The 24,471-nt window shown below is 40.4% G+C and overlaps 1 protein-coding gene across 1 annotated transcript in view; it reads right to left on the bottom strand.

Annotated features, from left to right (window-relative positions):
• The window catches only part of SLC5A1 (solute carrier family 5 member 1), a 52,098-nt gene extending 36,559 nt beyond the window's left edge, over positions 1 to 15,539 (bottom strand). Inside the window, exons 1-2 of the mRNA XM_069961211.1 lie at positions 15,333 to 15,539; positions 12,503 to 12,574 (exon numbers count right to left, since the gene is read on the bottom strand). Coding sequence (XP_069817312.1) covers positions 12,503 to 12,574; positions 15,333 to 15,458 — 198 coding nt within the window. The 5' untranslated portion in view covers positions 15,459 to 15,539. The remainder of the gene's footprint in view (positions 1 to 12,502; positions 12,575 to 15,332) is intronic.
• Positions 15,540 to 24,471: the final 8,932 nt, after the last annotated feature.

Here is a 24,471-nt window from a genome sequence, read left to right on the forward strand (position 1 = left end):
AAACATGGTGTAAAGTGAAACTGGCTGAGTTGCCCCTAGCAACCAAGGAATGAAAGGTGGAATCTGATTGGTTGCTAGGGGCAACTGAGCCAGTTTCACTTTACACCATGTTTGATAAATCTCCCTCATAGTGCCTGTTTTTAAGCAAAAATGAATATAAGGCACCGTCTTATTTTCGGGGAAACACAGTGGTGTAGGCAGAATGCGGTCAGATACCAAGATATCTAAACAAGAGTACAAAGTATTCTATTCAGGACACATCCCGGCAGAGTACTGTTACTAATTAGACAAGGGCTCCTACACTACACCCTCACATACAAACCTCTGTTCTACTATTCTGAGCCTTCCTCAAGTATTTCTGTAAAGTCTTTTATTATTGTGTTTTTGCACTAGCACCTGTGAGCAGTGTTTTTGTTATACTTTGCATTGTACTGAAAATTTTCAAGTAAAGTTAAACCACTGTTTAAAGAGGTTATCCAGTGCTACAAAAACATGGCCACTTTTTTTCAGAGACAACACGACTTTTGTCTCCAGTTCAAGTGTGATTTGCAATTAAAGGGGTTATCCAGCGCTACAAAAACATGGTTACTTTTCCCCCTACTGTTGTCTCCAGTTCAGGTGTGGTTTGCAGTTAAGCTCCATTTACTTTAATGGAACTAAGTTTCAAAACCCCACTCAAACTGGAGACAACAGTAGGGGGAAAGTGGCCATGTTTTTGTAGCGCTGGATAACCCCTTTAAAAGGGTTATCCAGTGCTACAAAAACATGGCCACTTTCTTTCAGAGACAACATGACTCTTGTCTCCAGTTCAGGTGCGGTTTGCAATTAAGCTCCATTCACTTCAATGGAACTGAGCAGAAAACCCCCGCCCAAGTTGGAGACAAGAGTGGGGCTGTCTCTGGAAGAAAGTGGCCATGTTTTTGTAGCGCTGGATAACCCCTTTAAGCTCCATTCACTTCAATGGAACCAAGCAGCAAAACTCCGCCCAAACTGGAGACAAGAGTGGAGCTGTCCTTGGAAGAAAGTGACCATGTTTTTGTAGTGCTGAATAACCATTTAAGTTGGGATTCCTTCACTTGCATCACATCTTACACTCAGATTTCACACCAGCTCTACCAAGGTCAGGTGCCGATGTGTTCAGGGGTGGGTACCACCACCCCTGGCCATCGTGACAAGTTGCCCCAAAACACCTGAGCCCACCAGCGGCACACAACACCTGCACCAGCACCCCGGGCCACAGCAGGAGTATGCCCTCCGCTCATCAGGTCATGTAAGCTTCTCAGAGTGTATGTAAATGATCACAAGTCGTCTCCGTTCCTGTCAATCTTTCACTAAAAGAAACCATTTGGAATTTCCAGAAATCTCATTACAGAAGGCTCTAAAAATATGTACTGATCTGATCTCCAGCCACATAAATAATTAATCTTAATAACCGGTATTAGGAACACTATCGTCTCCAATCATTAACCATGTACATTTGCACCTCTTATCCACAACAGCAACTTGAGTGTGAACTTTAAACATTCCAGGAATATGTCAGAGGCTTCCTTCTGTAAATCCCATTGATTTTTACATTCAAACAGACAGATTTGTTGTGGACGTGTCTGTGCATATAGCTGAATGGGACTTGTAGAAATCTATTCACATGCTGCAGACACAACCCCATTTAACTACAGTGCGGGCAATGGATCTTAGGGTGAAACACATACAATTGGATTGTTCTGCAGCGGCATGGCGGTTTCCAATACTTCAAATAAATTCTTCCATTACTATAGGAAACTGACGTAGTTACAAACCGCAGTACAACCTGATTGTTTGTTTTGAATCCTGAGGCTATGTTCTCACAAGGTACATTTTATAACAAGAACGGCCGTTCTTGTTGCATTGAAGTCAGTACAAACAATGCCTGTTGTATTAAACAACAGCTGTTGTTTGCTATGGCTGTTGAAATAATTGATATGTCAATTATTTCCGGCCATTGTGCATTGATTTCAGTGCAATTTTCAAAGCAACAACGGCCGTTGTTGTTAAGTGGCAAACGACTGCCGTTGTAGTCCGTACGTTGGTTGGATGTAGCCTTAGAGGGAATCTGTCAGCTGCAATTTACACATCAAACTGCTGACACGTTATATAGGTGTATGGGCCAAAGACACGTGGGGGGAGATTTAACTAGTGCAAAGTAAAATTGTCTAGCAACCAATCAGATTCCACCTTTCATTTTCCAAAGAATCTGTGAGGAATGAAAGGCGAAATCTGATTGGTTGCCTGGGGGCAACTGAGCCAATTCTACTTTACATCAAAGTCAAAGAGGTTTTCCTAAGCTGCGGTACGCTGTAACACCTCCTTAGTCCCTTCCTGTACTGGAGCCTGCACCTCAAGCAAAGTTATAGTTGGTTTAAATCGGCCGAAAGCTTTGGCTTTGGCTGTCAAGGCATGATGGGAATTGTAGTCTTACAACTGGAGGGTTGAAGGTTCTCCATCCCTGGTCTAAACTTAGAGAAGACAGCTCACAGATGCCCCCAGATCTAAGCAGTCTATGCCACACTGATAAATCTGGGGCACATGAAGACTGTCTATGCTGAGGCTCCTTTTACACGGCTTAACATGGGGTCATTCAAGGACGCAAACAAGCACTCGCTTGCAGTGCCTTTACAGGTTACAATTAATCAAGCGGCAGGGCTATACGAACAATCCTTGTATTGTTTGTGCTGCCATGGAAACTAACAGCACACATATGCATATATCCGTGTGCTCAGTTTCCAGATGACACAAGCAGTACATACATAACTTCTGTGCTACTGTGTGATCCTTCATCCCGCTTCCTGACTCTCCTGTCCCACCGCTGTATCTTCAGGCCGTCTGTCCCCTTTAGCTGTTGATAATTCTGGAGGAGTTGGCGGCCTGAAGATTGAGCAGTGGCCTGAGGACAGGAGAGCTGGATGCCAGATCACACAGCAGCGTACTAGGTAAATATGCACTACTTGTGTGAACGGGAAACTGACAGCACAGATAAATGCATATCCGTGCTGTCAGTTTCCCCGTTGCTATCCGCTGCACATACTCTGTTTATACAGGGAGATGTACTGTATAACAATAAAAAATTTCACCAGAATTTTTTTTTAAGTCCTAAAATTGTTTGGGTCCAAACTAAAGAAAAGGGGACAAATCTTTAATTTTTTTTTGTTTAAGCTACAGCTACAAATACTGACCACAATACTACATGTGAACCCAACGTCACACACCTAGGCTTGTGTATACCTGGATTGTCAGCCCTGGGCTGCAAAATTACACAAGACGTAAGGAGTAACAGATTTTGCCTCCATAATAAGGAAAGGGAAATAAACATGAAAGTGACTTTATGTGAAACTCTTGACTGCCACCTATTAGGCAATAATGTCCATAATGTCTCTTTCAGGGCATATGGTGCAATCACTGAATGTAGAATGTGATTGCTGTTTGGTTAATAACAAGTGCTTCCTCAGGTGTGTGCATTGTGAAAGACACATTGTAGCACAAAGGATAATAAAAGGTTTGCAATAAGAGTTGAACAACTTTCTGTTTCGCTGTGTTTGACACAAAGACCTAAAAGTGAGAACTTTATAGGAGACTCAAAGGGCTAGACTAGAAAAAACACAGATACTTTCTTGCAAAACAGCAATGTGGACTGCCTAGCGGGGAAGAAGACAGTGACATCATATACATTGGATAATGACAGTACAGATCATGTGATGGATGACACCTGATATAGAATAGAACCCGAAGACTACTGTGGAGGTCATGTGACCACCAAAGCAATAGAAACATGGAAGATTGTCGGCAGAAAAAGACCACTGGGTCCATCTAGTCTGCCCTTTTAGTATTTCCTTACTTATTATATAGATATATGTATATACCAGGCGTGTTTAAATTCTGTTATTGTAGATTTACCTACCACATCTGCTGGAAGTTTGTTCCAAGTATCTACTACTCTCTCAGTAAAGCATTACTTTCTCACGTTGCTTCTGATCTTTCCCCCAACTAACCTCTCACTGTGTCCTCTAGTTCTTGAACTCAGTTTTTTTTTTTTTACTAAAAACACTTCCTTCCTTAACCTTATTTAGTCCTTTAACATATTTACAGGTTTGAATCATGTCCCCCCTTTCCCTTCTTTCCTTCAGACTATACAGATTCAAATCCTTAAGTCTTTCCTGATATGGTTTATGCCTCACACCCTCCACCATTTTTGTAGCCCGTCTTTGGACCCGTTCTATTTTATTAATGTCCTTTTTTAGATGAGGTCTCCAGAACTGGACACAGTATTCAAGATGTGGTCTCACTAGAGCTCTATACAGCGGGATCACAATCTCCCTCTTCCTACTGGTTATACCTCTAGCTATACAGCCCAGCATACCATTATATATATAGCGTAGCATACCATTTTATATATAATTTTATATATATACAGCCCAGCATACCATTATATATACAGCCCAGCATACCATTATATATATATATATATATATATATATATATATATATACAGCCCAGCACACAATTTGCTTTCCTCACCACCTGGTTGCACTGGTGACTGATTTTAAGACTGTCAGATTTCACTACCCCTAAATCCTTCTCTTCTGAAGTCTTTTCCAACACAGTACTGCCGATGTGATACTTGGACAGAGGATTCCTCTTCTCCAAGTGCATTATTTTACATTTGGAAACATTGAACTTCAATTTCCAATGTTTGGACCACTTATCTAGTAAAGCTAAATAATTTTCCATATTACTGACAATAGGGAGCTTCAGATGACAGTAAACTGATGAAGTAACCAGAGTGCCATAGGGAGTATATAGCCATTGAGCCATTAATAATATGAGCTTGGCAGAACAGCAGCACCACAGAGTCTTGGCTTAGAGCTCGGTATTGTGCCAGTCCTCTGTTATTCTTCCTGGAAGTGTATGAATAAATTGACAACTGGGTGTTGCTATGCCCCTTGTTAATATAATTTGTCTCTACACACTCCATATATACCAGCAATGATTGGACAACGTCAAAGTGTAGATACACACTTCACTGACAGGGTAGAATCCTCAGATTATATATATTTTTAAGAAGAATAACAGAGGATTGGCATAATGCAGAATAATAGAAAAATATGCTCAGAATAGTTCTTTTTAGGCACTGCATGTAGCTGTAGCATGTATCAGGAGGACTGAGGGGATAATCTCATCTTCATGTATGGTTCTGGGAATACGATGGCATTAGTGTGAGCGTCCACACTATTTCTGTTATGTTACACCATGAAAAAAAATTGTGTCAGCGATAAGTTTGCCGGTTAATAGTTGAGAAGTTTTGGCGTAAGTGGAATTTCAGGAAATTATTAGGCAGTGATGAGCTCACCACAGGATTTGCATAATGTCGGTGACATGGATTTACAAGAGGAACAAGGAAGTTTTCTAATTCTCCCAGACAATGAACATTTTTATTCATGCCCATCCATTATCACTGCATTATCGTGTAAGGTGGGCATACTGCATGGCACAGGAAGACAAGTGGCACCAGGTCTGTCAGTACCAGTCCAATTCACACCATTCTCTGTGCAGACTTAATCTACAGTCGATTTCTTACTGAAATAACATTGCATCTCTTTGTGAATTATTGCAAAAATATACTTTCACAATATATAAGATAACATTAGTCATTAATTCATCCTGTCCCCACCCCAACATTACAGAAGAATGGGGGATCGGTGTCCTGTCAGCCATGCATTAATGAAGGAAATAATGAAATCTGTCCTATGTCACATATACCTAAAGTTTCAGGCACTAAATAGTGTCATTATTACTCTTTAACCAATCATAATAGGGTTTAGAAGGGGACAGATAGATATATAGATAGATAGATAGATAGATAGATAGATAGATAGATACTAGATAGATAGATAGATAGATAGATAGATAGATAGGATATAGATAGACAGACAGACAGATAGATAGATAGATAGATAGATAGATAGGAGATAGATAGATAGATAGATAGATAGATAGATAATAGATAGATAGATAGATAGATAGATAGATAGATAGATAGATAGATAGATAATAGATAGATAGGAGATAGGTGATAGATAGATAGATAGATAGATAGATAGATAGATAGATAGATGATAGATAGATATATAGATAGGATATAGATAGATAGACAGACAGACAGATAGATAGATAGATAGATAGATAGATAGATAGGAGATAGATAGATAGATAGATAATGGACATATAGATAGATAGATAGATAGATAGATGATAGATAGATAGGAGATAGATGATAGATAGATAGATAGATAGATAGATGATAGATAGATAGAAAGATAGATAGATAGATAGGAGATAGATAGGAGATAGATAGATGATAGATAGATAGGAGATAGATAGGAGATAGATAGGAGATAGATAGGAGATAGATAGATAGGAGACAGATAGATAGATAGATAGATAGATAGATAGATAGATAATGGACAGATAGATAGATAGATAGATAGATAGATAGATAGATGATAGATAGGAGATAGATGATAGATAGATAGATAGATAGATAGATAGATAGATAGATAGATGATAGATAGATAGATAGGAGATAGATAGATGATAGATAGATAGATAGATAGATAGATAATAGATAGATAGATAGATAGATAGATAGATAGATAGATAGGAGATAGATAGATGATAGATAGATAGATAGATAGATAGATAGATAGATAGATAGATAGATAGGAGATAGATAGATAGATAGATAGATAGATAGATAGATAGATAGGAAATAGATAGATAGATAGATAGATAGATAGATAGATAGATAGATAGGAGATAGGTAGGAGATAGATAGATAGATAGATAGATAGATAGATAGATAGATAGATAGATAGATAGATAGATGATAGATAGATAGATAGATAGATAGATAGATAGATAGATAGATAGATAGATAGAAAAGTTTATTTAATGAAGCTGCATAAATACTTATTAATAGGTTATCACAGTAACATCCTGTAGGCGGTAAGTGAGCATTTTATTCCTACAGGTTTTTGCAGCATAAATAATATTAAGGGTTAAAGGGAACCAATCAAACCAATTCAGCTGATATGATACCCTAGTGCACAGTATAAAGCTCCTGTGCAGCTCGTGGCACATATCAGCTGTGGCTGCTGTAGAAGCTTTATACTCCAGAAAAAGAAGTTTAATCCCTGGGCGTGCGGCAGGGAGAGGCACGGCAGGTAGTCATCTGGGCAGCTCCCTGTCTGTGTCTAGTCACTGCTCTCTGTCAGCGTGCTCGGGGGGGATGAGTGACAGGCAGAGAGGCCCATTACTGTCTCCGCTCCCTGTCAATCCTCTCCGCCGAGCACGAGTGACTAGACATGGGCGAGGAGCCACCCAGACGACTACTTCTAGCTCGGGAATTAAACTTAATTTTCTCCAGTATAAACCTTCTGCTGCAGCTGCGGCCTGTACATGCCACTAGCTGCATAGTATCTTTATACAGTGCTGCAGGGAACCAAATCAGCCCAACTGGGCTGATTGGTTCCCTTTAAAGGTTTCATACCATGCATTCTTACTCCAAGTACATATAGATAAAGTTTATTTTTTGTCAAATATATGGGCAACCTAACTGAGCTACCAAATAGGTAAGAGACAAAGTTAGTGTCACTGTCGTTTAAATTTTTTTTTTTTTTTTTTGCAGCAATCAATAGTACCGGCGATTTTAAGAAACTTTGTAATTGGGTTTATTAGGCAAATATGCCATTATCTGCATTCAAAAAGACTTTCCCCAGGTCCCCCCCCCCTCTCTCATCCACTGCTCATTATCAGGAAATCTTGACTTCTTTACATCAGTCGGGCCCTGTCTGGGGAGGAGGAGGGGAGGAGGGAGATTAGTCAGCAGCAGAGAGCAGAGAACAAAGGATTACACAGTGGTGCCTGTATGAAAGCCAGTATTCAGAAGTCAGAGAGGTCAGTGCTGACTTCAGAGGAGACAGACCAGTGATGTAGCTGCAAATTAACTCTTTGTTGTCCTGTTTTGGTGCCTCATCTCCCTCCACCCCCTCCCCTCTCCATAGAAAACAATAAAGACAGGGGGAGAGCTTTAAACTGCTTTTTTATGATAAAAATGCATTTTTCAGCTAATAAACCCAATTACAAAGTTTCTTAAAATTGCCTGTACTATTGATTTCTGCAAACAATAAAAAAAAACAACAGTGATACTGTAAAGGGAACACAATCAGCACATTTGGTCCTGTGGTCTGTTTGCAATTGCGTGTCCACAACTACAGACATTTGAATGCAGCCAAAGTTTGCACTTTTGAGTATAAATGGGCACTGTCACTAAAATAACTTTTCACATGTCTGATGACATGCCAAAAGTTATTGATCAGAGTGGGTCTCACTGCTGACACCCGCTCTGATCAGAAGATATAACTGGGTAGAGATCGCAGCAGCGCAATCCTCCCCCCAGCAGCTCATTCCCTCAATATTTTCTCATAGACTTGGACTATGTTCACACAAAGATTTTTAACAACCATTATTTTATACATTGTGAGAACTAATAGCCCTTGTTTCCATAGACTTTAATGGAAATAATTGAAGACTGAAAACAACAGCTGTTATTTTAAATTAAAATGGCAGATGTTATTTGAAAGAAAAAAGTGTGTGAACATGGCCTCACATTGAGAAATATTGATAGAATAAGCGGCCAGCGGGGAAGTGCATTGAGCTGCCGAGATCTCTCCATGGCTATATCTCCTGATCAGTGCGAGTATCAGCAGTGAGACCCGATTTGATCAATAACTTTTAACATGTCTGATGACATAAAGTGCAAAAATTGGCCAGAACTCCAACACCTATGTTCACTCCAGGCAGTTTGAACACCGCCGTGGCTAAAATACAGACAAAAACAGGAAAGGGCAACAGCAACCTGCAAGTGCCAGGACTTACAGCACATACTCTCTCCAGCGCACACACGATAAAAGCCTGTGGGTGTTTTAAACAGAGATTAGTTTGATCCTCCATGCCCAGTTTGTAGGCTTAATGTGAATCTGAGAGAGGCCATTGCTAGAGTAGGACCATCTTTCTGAGGGCACCTTGGCATGGTGAGATGGTACACTCTGTTTGATCAAATAGTTTGCTAAGAACCTCATTTTTTAAGATTTTCAGAAAAGGTTTTTATCGTGTGTACATTGGAGGTCGAATGTGCGGTAAGTCCTGGCACTCGCAGGTTGCTGTTGCACTTTCCTGTTTAAGTATGATGACACGCCAAAAATTATATTTAGCAAAAGGTATACTTTAAGGGTAGCTTCACACGTCCCGTCGGTCCCGCTCAGCCAATCAGTGCATGGCCCTGCTGCAGTTACTGATTGGTTGAGCCGGACCGACAGGAGCCTCACAACCAGCCGTGGCGCCAAGCAGGTAATGTATGCTGTGGGCGGCGAGGGGTTAAAGGCTGCAAACTCGCAGCTGCGAATCCGGTACGTGTGAAGCTACCCTAATGAAAAGGGAATGTATCATCAGAAAATGACCTATTGTTTAGGTCCGCCGGGACCGCCGCGGTTCAGAGCGCGGCCCCGCTCTGAACGCCCTTACCGACCGCAGGGCGTAAATATACGCCCGCGGTCGTTAAGGGGTTAAAGAATGTTATTATGTTAAACATATTATTTAAGATTTTTTTGGTGACATTTTTCTAATTTTCCATGTTACTATATATATTATAAAACAATCCTGATATCCTGCAGTTTTCATTCTCACCACTGAGGCCAAAACTAAGCTGAGACTTCCTGTCTACCAGTGGATAGAGGAGACAATAGCAGCTACCTGTGGAATGACCTCTTCACAAGTCACAGAGCACGCTCAGTAATGTTTTACATGCCTCTCAAGGGGACAGACTCTATTGTTGTCTATATCCATGAGTCTTGCTGTAAAGCATGCCACTAAGTGCTGTTAAAACAGCCCAGGCAAGATGGCAGCCCCCTTAAAAATATACAAAAAGTAAAAACAAAAACAAAAAAAATACAGTAAGAAAATAGAAACAGATTGGAATAAAAGTTTTGAGAAAAAAAAAAGAGTCAGAATACAGGAAGTGTTGGGTCTTCCATGAAAATTAAAAAAAATAATAATTAATGAATGTAAATTGCAAACTTGCTTTATATCACATCTACTGTTGATTTAGACTTTGAAAGTTATAATGACATTGACACTTTGGTGGAGATTTATCAAACATGGTGTAAAGTGAAACTGTCTCAGTTGCCCCTAGCAACCAATCAGATTCCACCTTTCATTTTCCAAAGAGTCTGTGAGAAATGAAAGGTGGAATCTGATTGGTTGCTAGGGGCAACTGAGCCAGTTTCACTTTACACCATGTTTGATAAATCTTCCCCTTTACGTTTACACCAGCCATTACTTCAGGCAAGTTTAATTTTTCTTGGTCTTTTTGGTACAATCAGCATAAAAAATGTGTATCAATTGCTGTGCTACAGAGCACTTTCAGAACATCAATAACATTCTCGGGGCGAAAAATGTGCATGGACTTTAACACCCAAATCGGCATGGTTTTGCATGAAAAACCATCTCCCATTGACTTCAGTGGAAAATTTCACACAAAAACTGAAAAATCTGCATATTTTTCAAAAACCTCCATCATGGACTTTTTAGCATAGAAAAAAAGTACAATTAATTTTGCAGTGTTTTTCTGCATAGATTCTTCTACTAAAATATGCATTACAATCCATACAGATTTCAGATGCAGATTCTGTGCAGACTTTTCTTTAGGATTCCTTATGCTGGTACATAGGCTCATAGCTATATGTTTGGACAATCAAGGCAGAGAGATGTAAACAGTTACATACTACAGGTTAATGGGAGGGTTAGTCTGAGGTCAAGTTGCTGATGACCTAACTGTGATTAACCCTTCTGGCATTACAGAGTGCAGAGACAGCCGGCCAGAAACACTAATTACATGTGTTTGCAAGATTTGTCTCAGAAGGGAGGGGGGAGGAGAGAGATCGAAGTGGGGCTGAAGAGTTTAGGTAAAATACATGTTGATTCATCTCCCCTCCTGCAGAGTTATGCCCCTATTTCACGGGTCATCTAGAGGAGCAAACGAGCGCTCTCAGCGCTCATTTGCTCCTCGTTACCCGCTCGCTGCCGCCACTATTCAATGCGGCTGCAGCGAGCAAGTGAGTGCAGGAGGGGGGGGCGGGGAGCTGCGGGGGGGCTGCCCAGGTGATCGCTGATCGTCCGGGCAGCCCATAGGATACAGCAGCGTCTGCTGCCAACGTTCCTATTCAACGGAGCGACGGCAGAAGATCGTTGCTGTATCAGTGGCTTGTTTTTCAACATGTTGAAAAACAAGCGACCGCAACGATCAGCCGACATGAACGATGTCGGCTGATCGTTGCACTCTATTCCACGGGACGATTATCGTCCGTAGCGGCTGATATCGGCTGAATACGGCCGATAATCATTCTGTGGAATAGGGCCTTAAGGCTAGGTTCACACTGCGTTTTTTGTGTACATCCGTTTTGATCCGTTTTTCCATTGACTTCCATTGTAAAAAAAAAGGTATCAAAACGGATCCGTTTTTTTTGACGGACACAAAAACGTGGCATAGAGACAACGTTCAGCCGATGATCGTGTCATTGGTTGATCGTTTATTTAGGTTCAAACCTAAAATCATAGGGCACCGACTGCGCATCGCTGCGTGGAATAGCGATGCTCGATGGGCAACCGACGATCTCACAAGCACAATGCTTTACCTAAGCATGTGGCAGGGCTTCTCCTGCGCTCCTTTTTCCTCCCGGTCCCATGGGCAGCAGCAGCTTCGGTGCGGCCTGTCTGAGCTGACACACCACATGGCCAATCACTGGCCAGGACCGCCGCGGCCAGTGATTGGCTGAGCGGTCTGGTCAGCTCAGACAGGCCGCACCAAAGCTGCTGCTGTGTGCAGAAACGGGAGGAAGAAGGAGCGCAGGAGAAGACCTGCAACATGTTTAGGTAATGTATGGTGATTAAACAAGGGCTGCAAGGACATCAGTAATGATGTCCCTGTAGCCCTCGCTAAACGATTATCAGGCTGTGTAATAGGCCCAGTAAACGAGCGCCCTTTCTAGCAGATCGGCGCTTGTTTACATTATTGATCGGGCCCCCATCGGCCTGTGGAATAGGACCCAAACAGTTTATTCCATACTTGTTGTTATGTTTTTAGTCTCCTTCCCCCATTTCTGTGCTGCTGCTTTCTGCTGAAGACACAGAAAACTGAGTGTGAGATTTTCTCTACATCCCCGCTCTTATCTCCTTCCTTCCCCTTCCCTTCTGAGATGATGCATGCAAACACATGTAATTAAGGTTCCTGGCCGGCTGTCTCTGCAGTCTGTAATGCCAGGAGGGTTAATTTACAATGAAGTCATGAGCAACTTGGCCTCAGATTAACCTTCCCGGTTATGTATTATTTAGGTCTCTTATTCTTAATAACACTTACCGGCCACCACACCATACTACGCCCTGCCAGGAAGAAACCTCCAACTGTACCACGGCTTGTCCTTACCATAGCCTGAAACACAGGACAGGGTATGAGGATAGAAGATAAATGTTACAGATATATGTTTATCCCAGATAGGTTTACATTCAGTTACTGTAGATTTACCAACCACATCTGCTGTAAGCTTGTTCCAAGTATCTACAATTTTTTCAGTAAGGCCCCATTCCCACTGAGGAAAGGTAGCGGAATTCCGCGACGGAATTGCCGTTAGCCTCCCGCTCATTATGGGAGTCTATGGGAGGCGCGCGCTCCTGCTCTGTACGCGCTGAAGAATGAACATGTTCATATATATACACAGCCCAGCATACCACTATATATACAGCCCAGCATACTATTATATATATACAGCCCAGCCTACCATTATATATACAGCCCAGCATACCATTATATATACAGCCCAGCATACCATTATATATATATATATATATATATATATACAGCCCAGCATACTATTACATATACAGCCCAGTATACCATTATATATATACAGCCCAGCCTACCATTATATATACAGCCCAGCATACCATTATATACAGCCCAGCATACCATTATATACAGCCCAGCATACCATTATATACAGTATAAAGCCCAACATACCATTATATATATACACAGCCCAGCCTACCATTATATATACAGCTCAGCATACTATTATATATACAGCCCAGCATACCATTATATATACAGCCCAGCAAACCAATATATATACAGCCCAGCATACCATTATATATATATATACAGCCCAGCATACCATTATATATATATACAGCCCAGCATACCATTATATATATACAGAGCAGCATACCATTATATATATATATATATATACAGCCCAGCATACTATTACATATACAGCCCAGTATACCATTATATATACAGCCCAGCATACTAATATATGTATATATATATATATATATAGATATACAGCCCAGCATACTATTATATATATACAGCCCAGCATACCATTATATATACAGCCCAGCATAACATTATATATACAGCCCAGCATACCATTATATACACAGCCCAGCATACCATTATATATATACAGCCCAGCATACTATTATATATATACAGCCCAGCATACCATTATATATACAGCCCAGCATACCATTATATATACAGCCCAGCATACCATTATATATATACAGCCCAGCATACTATTACATATACAGCCCAGCATATTATTATATATATACAGCCCAGCATACCATTATATATACAGCCCAGCATACCATTATATATATACAGCCCAGCATACTATTACATATACAGCCCAGTATACCATTATATATATACAGCCCAGCGTACCATTATATATACAGCCCAGCATACCATTATATATATATACAGCCCAGCATATCATTATATATAGCCCAGCACACCACTATATATATATATTTACAGCCCAGCATATGATGTTGTAATAACATTATATAATCCTGACATGCTTTACATACAATGGGGGAGAATCGTCAATAATGATATAGGATGCATGAAGCAGCAAAATACAGACAACGGTACAAATTGAACCAAACGTTTCAAAATAGTAGAAATGTGATGATATATTTAGTGCAATCACTAAGCACATTTTAAAAGAAAAACACAGTGCATTTAGCAGAACAGTATATCTGATCTAACTAACTAGTTTCATTAAAGGGAATGTACCGCTAAGTGTCCCTGTCACTAGAAAAAACCTTTGGCATGGCTGGGTGTTCAGGCTCATCGACTGCTCTCCTGGAAAAGCAGTGACCTGGGGAGTGAAGCACTCAGCTGCACGCTTCTCCCAGCTTGTTTAAGAGATCATGGTGATGTGAACACCCAGACCCTGACTGATCAAAACTTTTGACATGACAAAAGTTTTTGCAAATGACAGGGACACTTAAAACATTGTGTAACTAAGGTCCCTGTGACCCTTCTTATCATTATTTGCTCATCAGATGAGTCTTACATTGTTTAATAGCCATCACAATCTGACCAATAAGAGCTACACTAATAGGACTGTGGTCTGGAAAATCTGTCATCTCTCTGTATAACCTACATGCGAGAAGAAAGTCAGGTGCACAGATCTATTTTCTTTGCTACTAGAGGAGCTGCTTCTCTTTATGGGCTTCTTAAAAAAAAAAGCCTCAATAACAAAGACGGCCATTGTCCATTACATACTGTATACAGTGGGTTCAGATTCTGCACAGCTTCATACAGAGGCTTACAGTTTTATTATGGAATTATTATTATTATATTTAACATAAAAAAAATATATATATGGCTATATATACTTATACTATGCTCGCTATACTTTTTTTATACTAGTATGCATGTATTAATATATATATATATATATATATATATATATATATATATATATATATATACTGTATATCTACTTATACTATTATCCCTATACTTTTTTATACTAGTATGCATATAAATAGCTACTTATACTATTATCCCTATACTTTTTTATACTATTATGCATATATATAGCTATTTATACTGTTATCTCTATACTTTTTTATACTCATATGCATGTATTTCTATATATATAGCTACTTATAATATTACTCCTATACTTTTTTTAATACTAGTATGCATGTATTCACACACACACACATAAATATATATATATATATATATATATATATATATATATATATAGCTACTTATACTATTATCCTATCCCTATACTTAATTTTTTTTTTTTTTATACAAGTACACAAACATTATGCACATCTTAAAAACATAGTACCCAGGTAAATAATAAACTACTCACCCATATTCCCACAGCCAGCACCACCACAAAATATATCACAATGACAGAGATGTCAGCCGGGTTGTTGATGGGGATGGGTTTGTCATCAGATGGAGCACCTGTGGTGATACTTGGAGGGGTTGACATCCTGCCTCCCTCTCTCACTCCTCACACTGACACCAGCTCCTGTACTCTTCCTCCAGGTGTGTGACTCCTATATGGGGTTAATTATAGACCCATCCCATCCTAGTCCTCCCGCCCCCTACCTTGCCATCAATGTATAACCTGCCCCTTATTAACTTCCCAAACCCCGGTCCTTTCTATTCCAGTTTAGCATTTCTTGATAAGTCGACACGGAAAGGAATGTCTGGAATCAGGTAGCAGAACGCAAGTGGGTGTCAGTCAGTCGATGGCAGCTTGGCAGCTGTCTCTCAGCAGTTTGTCTCTTATTGTAGAGATTAAAAAAATAAAAAAATCACACTTTATTTGATCAGGTACTTGTATATAAAGTAATAAGAATGCTGCCATACTGTCATTAATCTAATAACCCGATACCGTTTTAGAACACGATATGCATTTAGGGTTAACTGTGACCCTTAGACCCAAGAATTATCAACCCTACAATAATACATACAATTAAATGACTTGATAAAAGGCAATTAAGGGCAAGTTTCTGATGTAGTTAGAGACATGACAAAGTCCAACCCTGTCCTATGCCATCCCTATTCCGGCTTAAATACCAGTTTGCACTCAGCATAATAATCACTGAATTAACTTGACTTGAACATTAGTTAAAGGGGTACTCCAGCAAAAATCTTTTTCTGTCAAATCAACTGGTTTCAGAAAGTTATATAGATGTGTAATTTACTTCTATTTAAAAATATTAAGTCTTCCCATACTTATCAGCTGCTGTATGTCCTACAGGAAGTGGTGTATTCTTTCCAGTCTGGCACAATGCTCTCTGCTGCCACCTCTGTCCATGTCACGAACTGTTCAGAGCAGTAGCCAATCCCCATAGAAAACCTCTCCTGCTGTGGACAGTTCCTGACATGGACAGAGATGGCCCTGCACCATATTACCCGTCCAAAAACCCAGTTCATGCCCTACCAGGAAATTCTCTGTTGGAAATCCTTGTCCCAAAACTGATGCAATCTAAAGCCAAAAGCAAGCCACCAACCTGTCCTGATCTGACACCTCCCAACTACAAAACTCATTCACCCCTGTTCCGCCATACTGCCATTTAACCCCTTAATGACCACAATAAATCTTTTGACAGTGGGCAAAAGTAGCCTGGCACTGGTCTCCTGTGCAGAATATTACAAGAACATGGGCCCCTAACTATTATAAAAGAGAGAAACATTCGATCCTTGTAATTTAACCCCTTAGATGCTGTGGTTAAATTGTGCTTTTGTGGGATTTAAGTGATTTATGGGTTTTTGTCACCCCCTATAGGCACCTGGGTGACACAATCAGTGGGATGCAGATGAATTTCTATAGCAGCAGGGGTCCTAATGTATGCCATATATTTGTGCCTATTTGGTTTTGTCTTTGGCAAGGTCTCCTGTATGTTGAGAGGATAGAGTACAGTGTATTATATTAGCCATGTGAAAATTGAATTTCTTTGTGGGACTAATAAAAAGTGAAAATTAAAGTTTCGGAAAATATTATTATATTAAATATTTAAAAAATCCTCCACCCGCCCCCTCCCAAAAGTATAAAATTACACAATTTCCCCTTACAAAATAATTTTTATATAAAAGATGAAAACATACACATATTTGGTATCACCACATTCTTAATGACCTGAACTGTAATATTAGGTCATTATTTATGGTGACCACCATAAAAATTAAAATTGGCTGTACATCAGATTGTTTTGTTTTTTATAATTTGCCTCCTAAAAAAGAAATCAATCAAAAAGTCATCAAAGATGGTACCAATAGAAAGTACAACAAGCCCTCATATAGGTGTGTCAATTCAGAAATGAAAAGGTTATGACACTTAAAAGGCAACAATGAAAAATGAATAAAATTGCTTGGTTATAAAGGGGATAAAAAGCTCATGTTCTTGCTGATAACAAACGCCGGATCAGGTCTCCTGCTGCTTGGATACCAGCTCTTACAGATGACTGGGGAAGCCACTGCACACTCCTCCACTTCTGGTGCTAGCTAACAGAGTCAATCCCACGGTGAGCAAAAAAAGGTATCACCAATAGCATTCTCCAGCCCAGAGATGTGCACCACCTCAAGCATTAATAGAAAGTCAAGCTAGCGCTAAGTCTCAAAAGTGGCAGACCACTAAGGGCCAGTTCACACTGAGCAAAAGTGGCGGAATTCCATGGTGGAACTCTCCGTGGTGGAATCCCGCCTGCTTCAGTGTGACACTGTTTCTCTATGGGAGGGCTTGCGCCCCTCCACCCTCTGCGGCTCTCCGCTCAAAGAATTGAGAGTGAAGGAAGTGGAGGTGCGCGAGCCCTCCCATACAGAAACAGTGTCACACTGAAGCCAGCAAGATTCCGCCACAGAGAGTCCCACTGCTTTTGCTCCGCGTGACCTGGCCCTAATAGGGAGAATGCTGGCAAGTTGTTGACTGTCAAAAACCATCATTTGCACAATAATATATTTGCACTTGCGTACTTTTCACATGCTGTGCAAAGATCTCTGATGCATGTGCGAAATTTATCATTAGAAGCACGGGCCTTCATAAATGCACAGTTTTTGTGCTAACAGCTTGGCTTAAAGCGACTCTGTACCCACAATCTGACCCCCCAAAACCACTTGTACCGTCACATAGCTGCTTTTAATCCAAGATCTGTCCTGGGGTAACTCGGCAGATGATACAGTTATTATCTTAAAAAACTACTTTTTAAACTGGCAGCCGGGGCTTAGATTGTGTATGCATTAGGCTGGCACAACCTCTCTGTCCCTCCTCCCCACCCTCCTCATCATTAGGAATGCTCCAGGCAGATTGCCTCCTATTCATCACCTGTGTCAGCCCAGCACATGGGCTGGATCGTTAAGGCACCTGTGCAGTGTTCAGACAGGAGAAAGTGTTCCAGTGGCATTCCTAATGATAAAGAGGGCGGGAAGGAGGGACGGAGGGGTGGTGCCAGCCTAATGCATAGACATTCTAAGCCACGGCCGTTGGGCATGGGGCTGCAAGTTTAAATGTAGTTTTTTAGGACAATAACTGCATCACCTGCCGAACGGACACCAGGACAGATCTTGGATTAAAAGCAGCTATCTGAAGGTACAAGTGGTTTGGGGGGGTCAGATTGTGGGTACAGAGTCACTTTAAAAACTATGCCAGGGTCTGACTGGGGTAATGTTGCACATTTTTTTAGTTTTACCTAGAAGAAACCTTTTTTTTAACCTAGAATAAACAGTAGGTCCAGAAGTTAATCTTCCTAAGACAACAAGCCCTACCAACATTAGCATGGAGAGCAAACAGCTTGTCCCTGACAAACATGACCTAATCCCTGTCCCCTCAGCACGGGATACTGCAGCCTACCATTGACCTAAGTGGTTGTGTGCTCTTGGACTCCAGAGTGGCAGCGGCACTAAATTAGGAGCAAGCTGAGGGGGTGTATATAGTTTTCATATAAAGTATATACTATACTATACATGCTCCCTATGATTGGGTAATTCCGTCAAAATCACAGAAACCAGTATAGACCAGTATGGTGGCTGTTTTGCTACAATAACACTGGGTAAATATTTCTATAGATGCCAAGCCACTGGACAGGTAGCATCCAATGTGAATCATAGGAACATATTAGATTGTCAGCAGAAAAAGATTACCTGGTCATCTAATCTGCCGTTATTTTATCTCTTTTATGTTTAAATAAAGATATCTACAGTATATGTTTATTCCAGACAGGTTTATATTCATATACTGTAGATTTACTAGCCACCTCTGCTAAAAGTTTGGCCCAAGCATCTACTACTCTTTCAGTAAAATAATATTTTTTCATGATGCTTCTGATATTTCTTCTAACCTAAGACTGTGTCCTCTTGTCTTTTTGTTCAGTTTTATATTAAAAACACTTCCCCCTGAACCTTATTTATCCATTTAAAGGGGTACTCAGGAGGGAAAAAAGTTTTTAACTAAACTGGTGTTAGAAAGTTATATAGATTAGTAAATTACTTCTGTTTAAAATCTCAACCCTTTCAGTACTTATCAGCTGCTCCCCAGGTATCTCAACATCATGAAGGTCTTTATCACAAAGGCGGACAGAGACTGCAGGGAGCAGGAAGTAATGAGCAGGGCAGATGTGAGCACAGTATAGCAGCACTCTCTGTCCAGGTAGAGAAGGGTTACAGCTATGAAGAGATTACCTCCACAGTCCTGTCCCCTGATGTAAACCCCAGCCTGAAGTGGATCTGACATGATTTGGAAGGTGAGGGAGACCTCCTGGGTCAGAGTACAGTGCTGTAGACCCCGCTATGCAGACCATGCCCCTCCCCCACTCACGCTCTCACCCAGTACAAGGAGCTCTTTAACCAAAGCAATGCTCTTAAACCAAGTCACAATTTTGAAAAACTGTGAGCTCTTAAACCAAAACTCTCTTAAACTAAGTTACTCTTAAACCAAGGTACCACTGTATTATGCTCATTTAATGTAGAGCATATTCATTTTAATTATAAGGCTTAATAATGACTACATTTCCCAGAAGTAATAAAATAGGAATAATAACAGATATAAAATTGTTCTTTTAAAGGCCGAATGTGTGTGTGTGTGTGTATATATATATATATATATATATATATATATATATATATATATATACACTTGGTTACTTATTAACTGCAATTACATTGGAGTACCCAAGATACTCAAGCATGCAAGCATAATAGGAGAGATAAGATCCTTCACCTCCTCTAAACCTTGGACCATCCATCAAGTTGTAGCAGCCTTCCTATGAACTTTACATAAGAGATTTGCAGGTGCCATACTGAACTTTCAGATACCTGAGCAGAAAGAAAGACTGAAGACAAGTTCTGCGTGTTTAGTGATACTGGGCAAACTCACATCACTGTCTATGTAATGTAAAAGCAATAAGGATATTTCCAAAAACAATTGATAGACTAATGGCACCAACTGGCTGAATCAGAGGACTGAATCAGATATCTCATCAAACATATTTACCTGGGATTAAAGTATAACTACAGCTAACAAAGGAAGTTCAGGTTTTGGCTTAAAGGAATATTCAGCCCATGACCTTTTAACATTTCAAACCCACCTGGTCTTAATCATGCCCCCCTCTTGAGTTTGATACCTCTCCTGCTCTCCTTGGTGCCTCCATTCCTCTGTTTGAAGTTTTTGCATATCCGGGACTATATTGAAGATGGCGTTGGCTGGGAAACTACATCTCCCAGCATGCAGTGGGCCATCTAGGGCCTTGTTACATGGAAAGATTATTGTGCGGTTGTAGGGGCTAAACTATCCAACTGCAGAGATGGAGGACATGTGATCCACCTCTTCAATGGGAGGAACTTGGATGCATGAACTTATAGTGTCCTACCACAGGTGGTTCCCTAAGTCTTTATACCATCCAGGTAAAGTAAGGGCCCTATTACACAGGACGATTATCGTGCAAAAAATCGTTAAATCGTTCAAAACGATAATCGTTCTGTGTAATTGCAGGCAACGATCGAAAAATCGTTTGTATGTCGTTGATCGTTGATTTAGATCTGAACCTAAAATTATCGTTTATCGTTCACTAACCGTTCGCTGTAATTCCACGTTCATTCGCTCAAGTTCCGCATTTTCTCACTAATTGTTCAGTGTAATTGCACATTGTTCATTGTTTTTCTGGGATCGGAAGGAATAAACGATCATAGTAACGATCGCAATGACGATCATAGTAACGATCACAATGACGATCATAGTAACGATCGTAACTAACGATTATCGCTCTGTGTAATATGGTGAACTATTTCAGGTTAACAATAAACAATCTCGTTTGCGATCGTTTATCATTAGTCGTTAATCGTTAAAAATCACTCAGTGTAATAGGACCCTCTCTCAGGTGTCACACCAAGGGCTGGCAGCTGTTTTTTCCTCTCCAGCCACTAGATGTCTCACTCTCCCAGTGCACAGCTGCAGTGTGTGTAAAAGGTTCAGCTATATTTTATGTTTGACCAATCACAGGTGCCTTCTCTCTGTACACCACTTTATTTCTCACCTTCACGTCCTGTCACACCACCCTATATAAGATAGGGGTTTCCTGTTAGTTAGTTAGTTGTGTTCCTATCAGGAGTCAGGAAGTTCAGTTCAGATTGAGAAACTAACAGCCAGTATGCAGTGCTGAACTCTAGAGGTGGGGTAACCAGACACTAGGACCAATCCTTGTCTACGCTGAGGATCTTCTAGTCAGGACAGTCACCCCTTAAAGGAAAGGCAGAGGGACTGATCCCCAGTAAGGCAAATTGTTACAAGCCGAGGCACCTTACTGACAGACGCTCGTCCACCTGGGGATAACTTCAGTGGGAGCTCATCCTAGAGACAGAGGCCTAGGAATCGTAATACCTCACTTGGCGGTCTTAGATCTAGTGTAGACAGGCAGTCAGATACGGAATTTCGGCGACAATTCTGTAGTGTGAACGGGCCTTTAGGTGGAGGGAGTGTATAAGCTATTACAGTTGTAATGGGCAACGTATGAGAATACATTATAACAAAAAAAAAAAGGTTTTGCATATATAAGTAAACTTTAATTTGATCATTCTTCTGTACATGACATTTTCCTAAAATGCAAAGGGTAAGGCTTGTCTCCCGCACCTCTGAAAGATCAGTCACTGTGAACATTGTGCTACTGAACTGCATGGTCAGCACTTGGAGGTGTTGGCCTGTAATATATCATTGATTGATCATGAGGATCATTCTCTGCTTGACCAATTTCCCTCCTCGCTGTTAACTTTCAGTAATAATTACACCGCTAAATGAGAGGGTGATAGACTGAACATGTACATGAATGATTCACCGTACACTGCAGCTCATTTACATATAACTGAATACGGCAACAGTTTTACCTAAATTCATCAATCTGCCTGGTTTGCCCATAATAACCAATCACAGCTTAGGTTTCATTTCTTAAGGAGCGCTGGTAAACTGAAAGCAGAGATGTGATTGGTTGCTATGGGCAGTGTCAGACTGGAATACCTTAGGCCGACCAGAGGAAATCATTTATGCCCCCCCCCCCCAAAAAAAAAGTAGTGATATGAAATACAGATATGTGTATGTGTATCTATCTCAAAGAGAGCAGAGCTAACACACAGAGACCCAGATTTATCATGTATGAGTTTTGTCTTAGATAAATTCAACCAATCAACCAATTTTAAACTATTTAACCCCTTAAGGACCGAGCCTAAAATGGCCTTAAGGACCCGAGCAAATTTTATGAATATGACCAGTGTCACTTTATTCATTAATAACTTCGGGATGCTTTTACCTATCCGGCTGATTCTGAGACTGTTTTCTCGTGACATATGGTACTTTACATTTCTGGTAAATTGGAGTCGATACTTATAACGAATCTTTATGAAAAAAAAACAAAATAACGTGAAAAATTGTAAAAAAATGCATTTTTCCAACTTTAAACCTTTTCTGCTTATACAGAAAATGGTTATGCCACATAAATTATATATTAAATAGCATTAGCAACATGTCTACTTTTTGTTGGCAGCATTTATTAAACTATATTTTATTTTTTTTAGACAATAGTAAGCGTAAAACATTAGCAGCAAATTTCCAAATTTTCAGTAAAATTTCAAAATCAGATATTTTTAGGGACCTGTTCAGGTTTAAAGTGTATTTGAGGGGCCTGTATGTTAGAAAGCCCCACAAAGCACCCCATTTCAGAAACTGCACCCCCCAAACTCTGCAAAAGCAGATCCAGAAAGTTTTTTAACCCTTTAGGGGAGTCACAGAAATAAAAGCTAAGTGTGTAAGAAATTTGAAAATTTTAATTTTCTGTGCAGAGATTTTATTGTAATCCAATATTTTTCATAATTATAAACTTATTACCAGAGAAATGCACCCCAATATGTATTGCCCCGTTTCTTCAGTTTATAGAAATACCCCATATGTGACCCTATTGCGCTATTTGACGCAACCACAAGCCTCAGATATAAGGGAGCGCCTAGTGCATTTCAATGGCTCCGTTATATTTGGTCATTTCTGACTGTATCACTTCAGCTTGGCAGAGGCTCTGGGGTGCCAAAACCTAAAAAACACCACTAAAGGGACACCATTCAGAAAACTACACCCCTCAAGGAATGTAACAAGGGGTGCGGTGAGCATCTGGACCCCACAGGTGCTTCACAGATTTTCCCAACAATATGGCGTGAAAAAAGACAAAAAGTATTTTTTACACTAAAACGTTGTTCTAGACTTCAATTTTTCATTTTCACAAAGGGATAAAAGGAAAAAAAAACACAAAACATGTAGCGCAGTTTCTCTCGAGTACAGAAATACCCCACATGTGGACATAAAGTGCCAAGCGGGCGCAGGACGAGCCTCCAAAGGGAAGGAGCGCCAATTGGCTTTTGGAAGCTGGATTTCACTGGAATGGATTTCAAGGGCCACGTCGCATTTACAGAGCCCTCGTGCTGCCAAAACACTGGAAACCCCCCACAAAATACCCCATTCTGGAAACTACACCCCTCAAGGAATCTAACAAGGGGTGCAGTGAGCATATGGACCCCACTGGTGACGGGCACAAATGTGGAACAATGTGACATGAAAGTGAAAAATTTCATTTTTTCACTTTCACGGCACAAATGTGCCCGTCATCAAGGGGTCCATATCCTCATTGCACCCCTTGTTAGATTCCTTAAGGAGTGTAGTTTCTAGAATGGGGTCACTTGTGTTGGGTTTCCACTGTCCTGGCAGCACAAGGGCTCTGTAAATGCGACATGGCGTTCATCATCCATTCTAGCCAAATCCAACCTCCAAAATCCAAATGGCGCTCCTTCCCTTGAGAGGCTTGCCCTGCGCCCACATGGCGCTTTATGTCCACATGTGGGGTATTTACGGACTCGGGGGAAATTGCTCTAAACATTTTGTGTGTTTTTTTCTCTTTTAACCCCTTGTGAAATGATAAATTCAAGGCTAGACCAACATTATAGTGTAAAAAATGTAATATTTCATTTTCACGCCA

This window comes from Dendropsophus ebraccatus, chromosome 3 (assembly GCF_027789765.1).
Source record: "Dendropsophus ebraccatus isolate aDenEbr1 chromosome 3, aDenEbr1.pat, whole genome shotgun sequence".
NCBI lineage: Eukaryota > Metazoa > Chordata > Amphibia > Anura > Hylidae > Dendropsophus > Dendropsophus ebraccatus.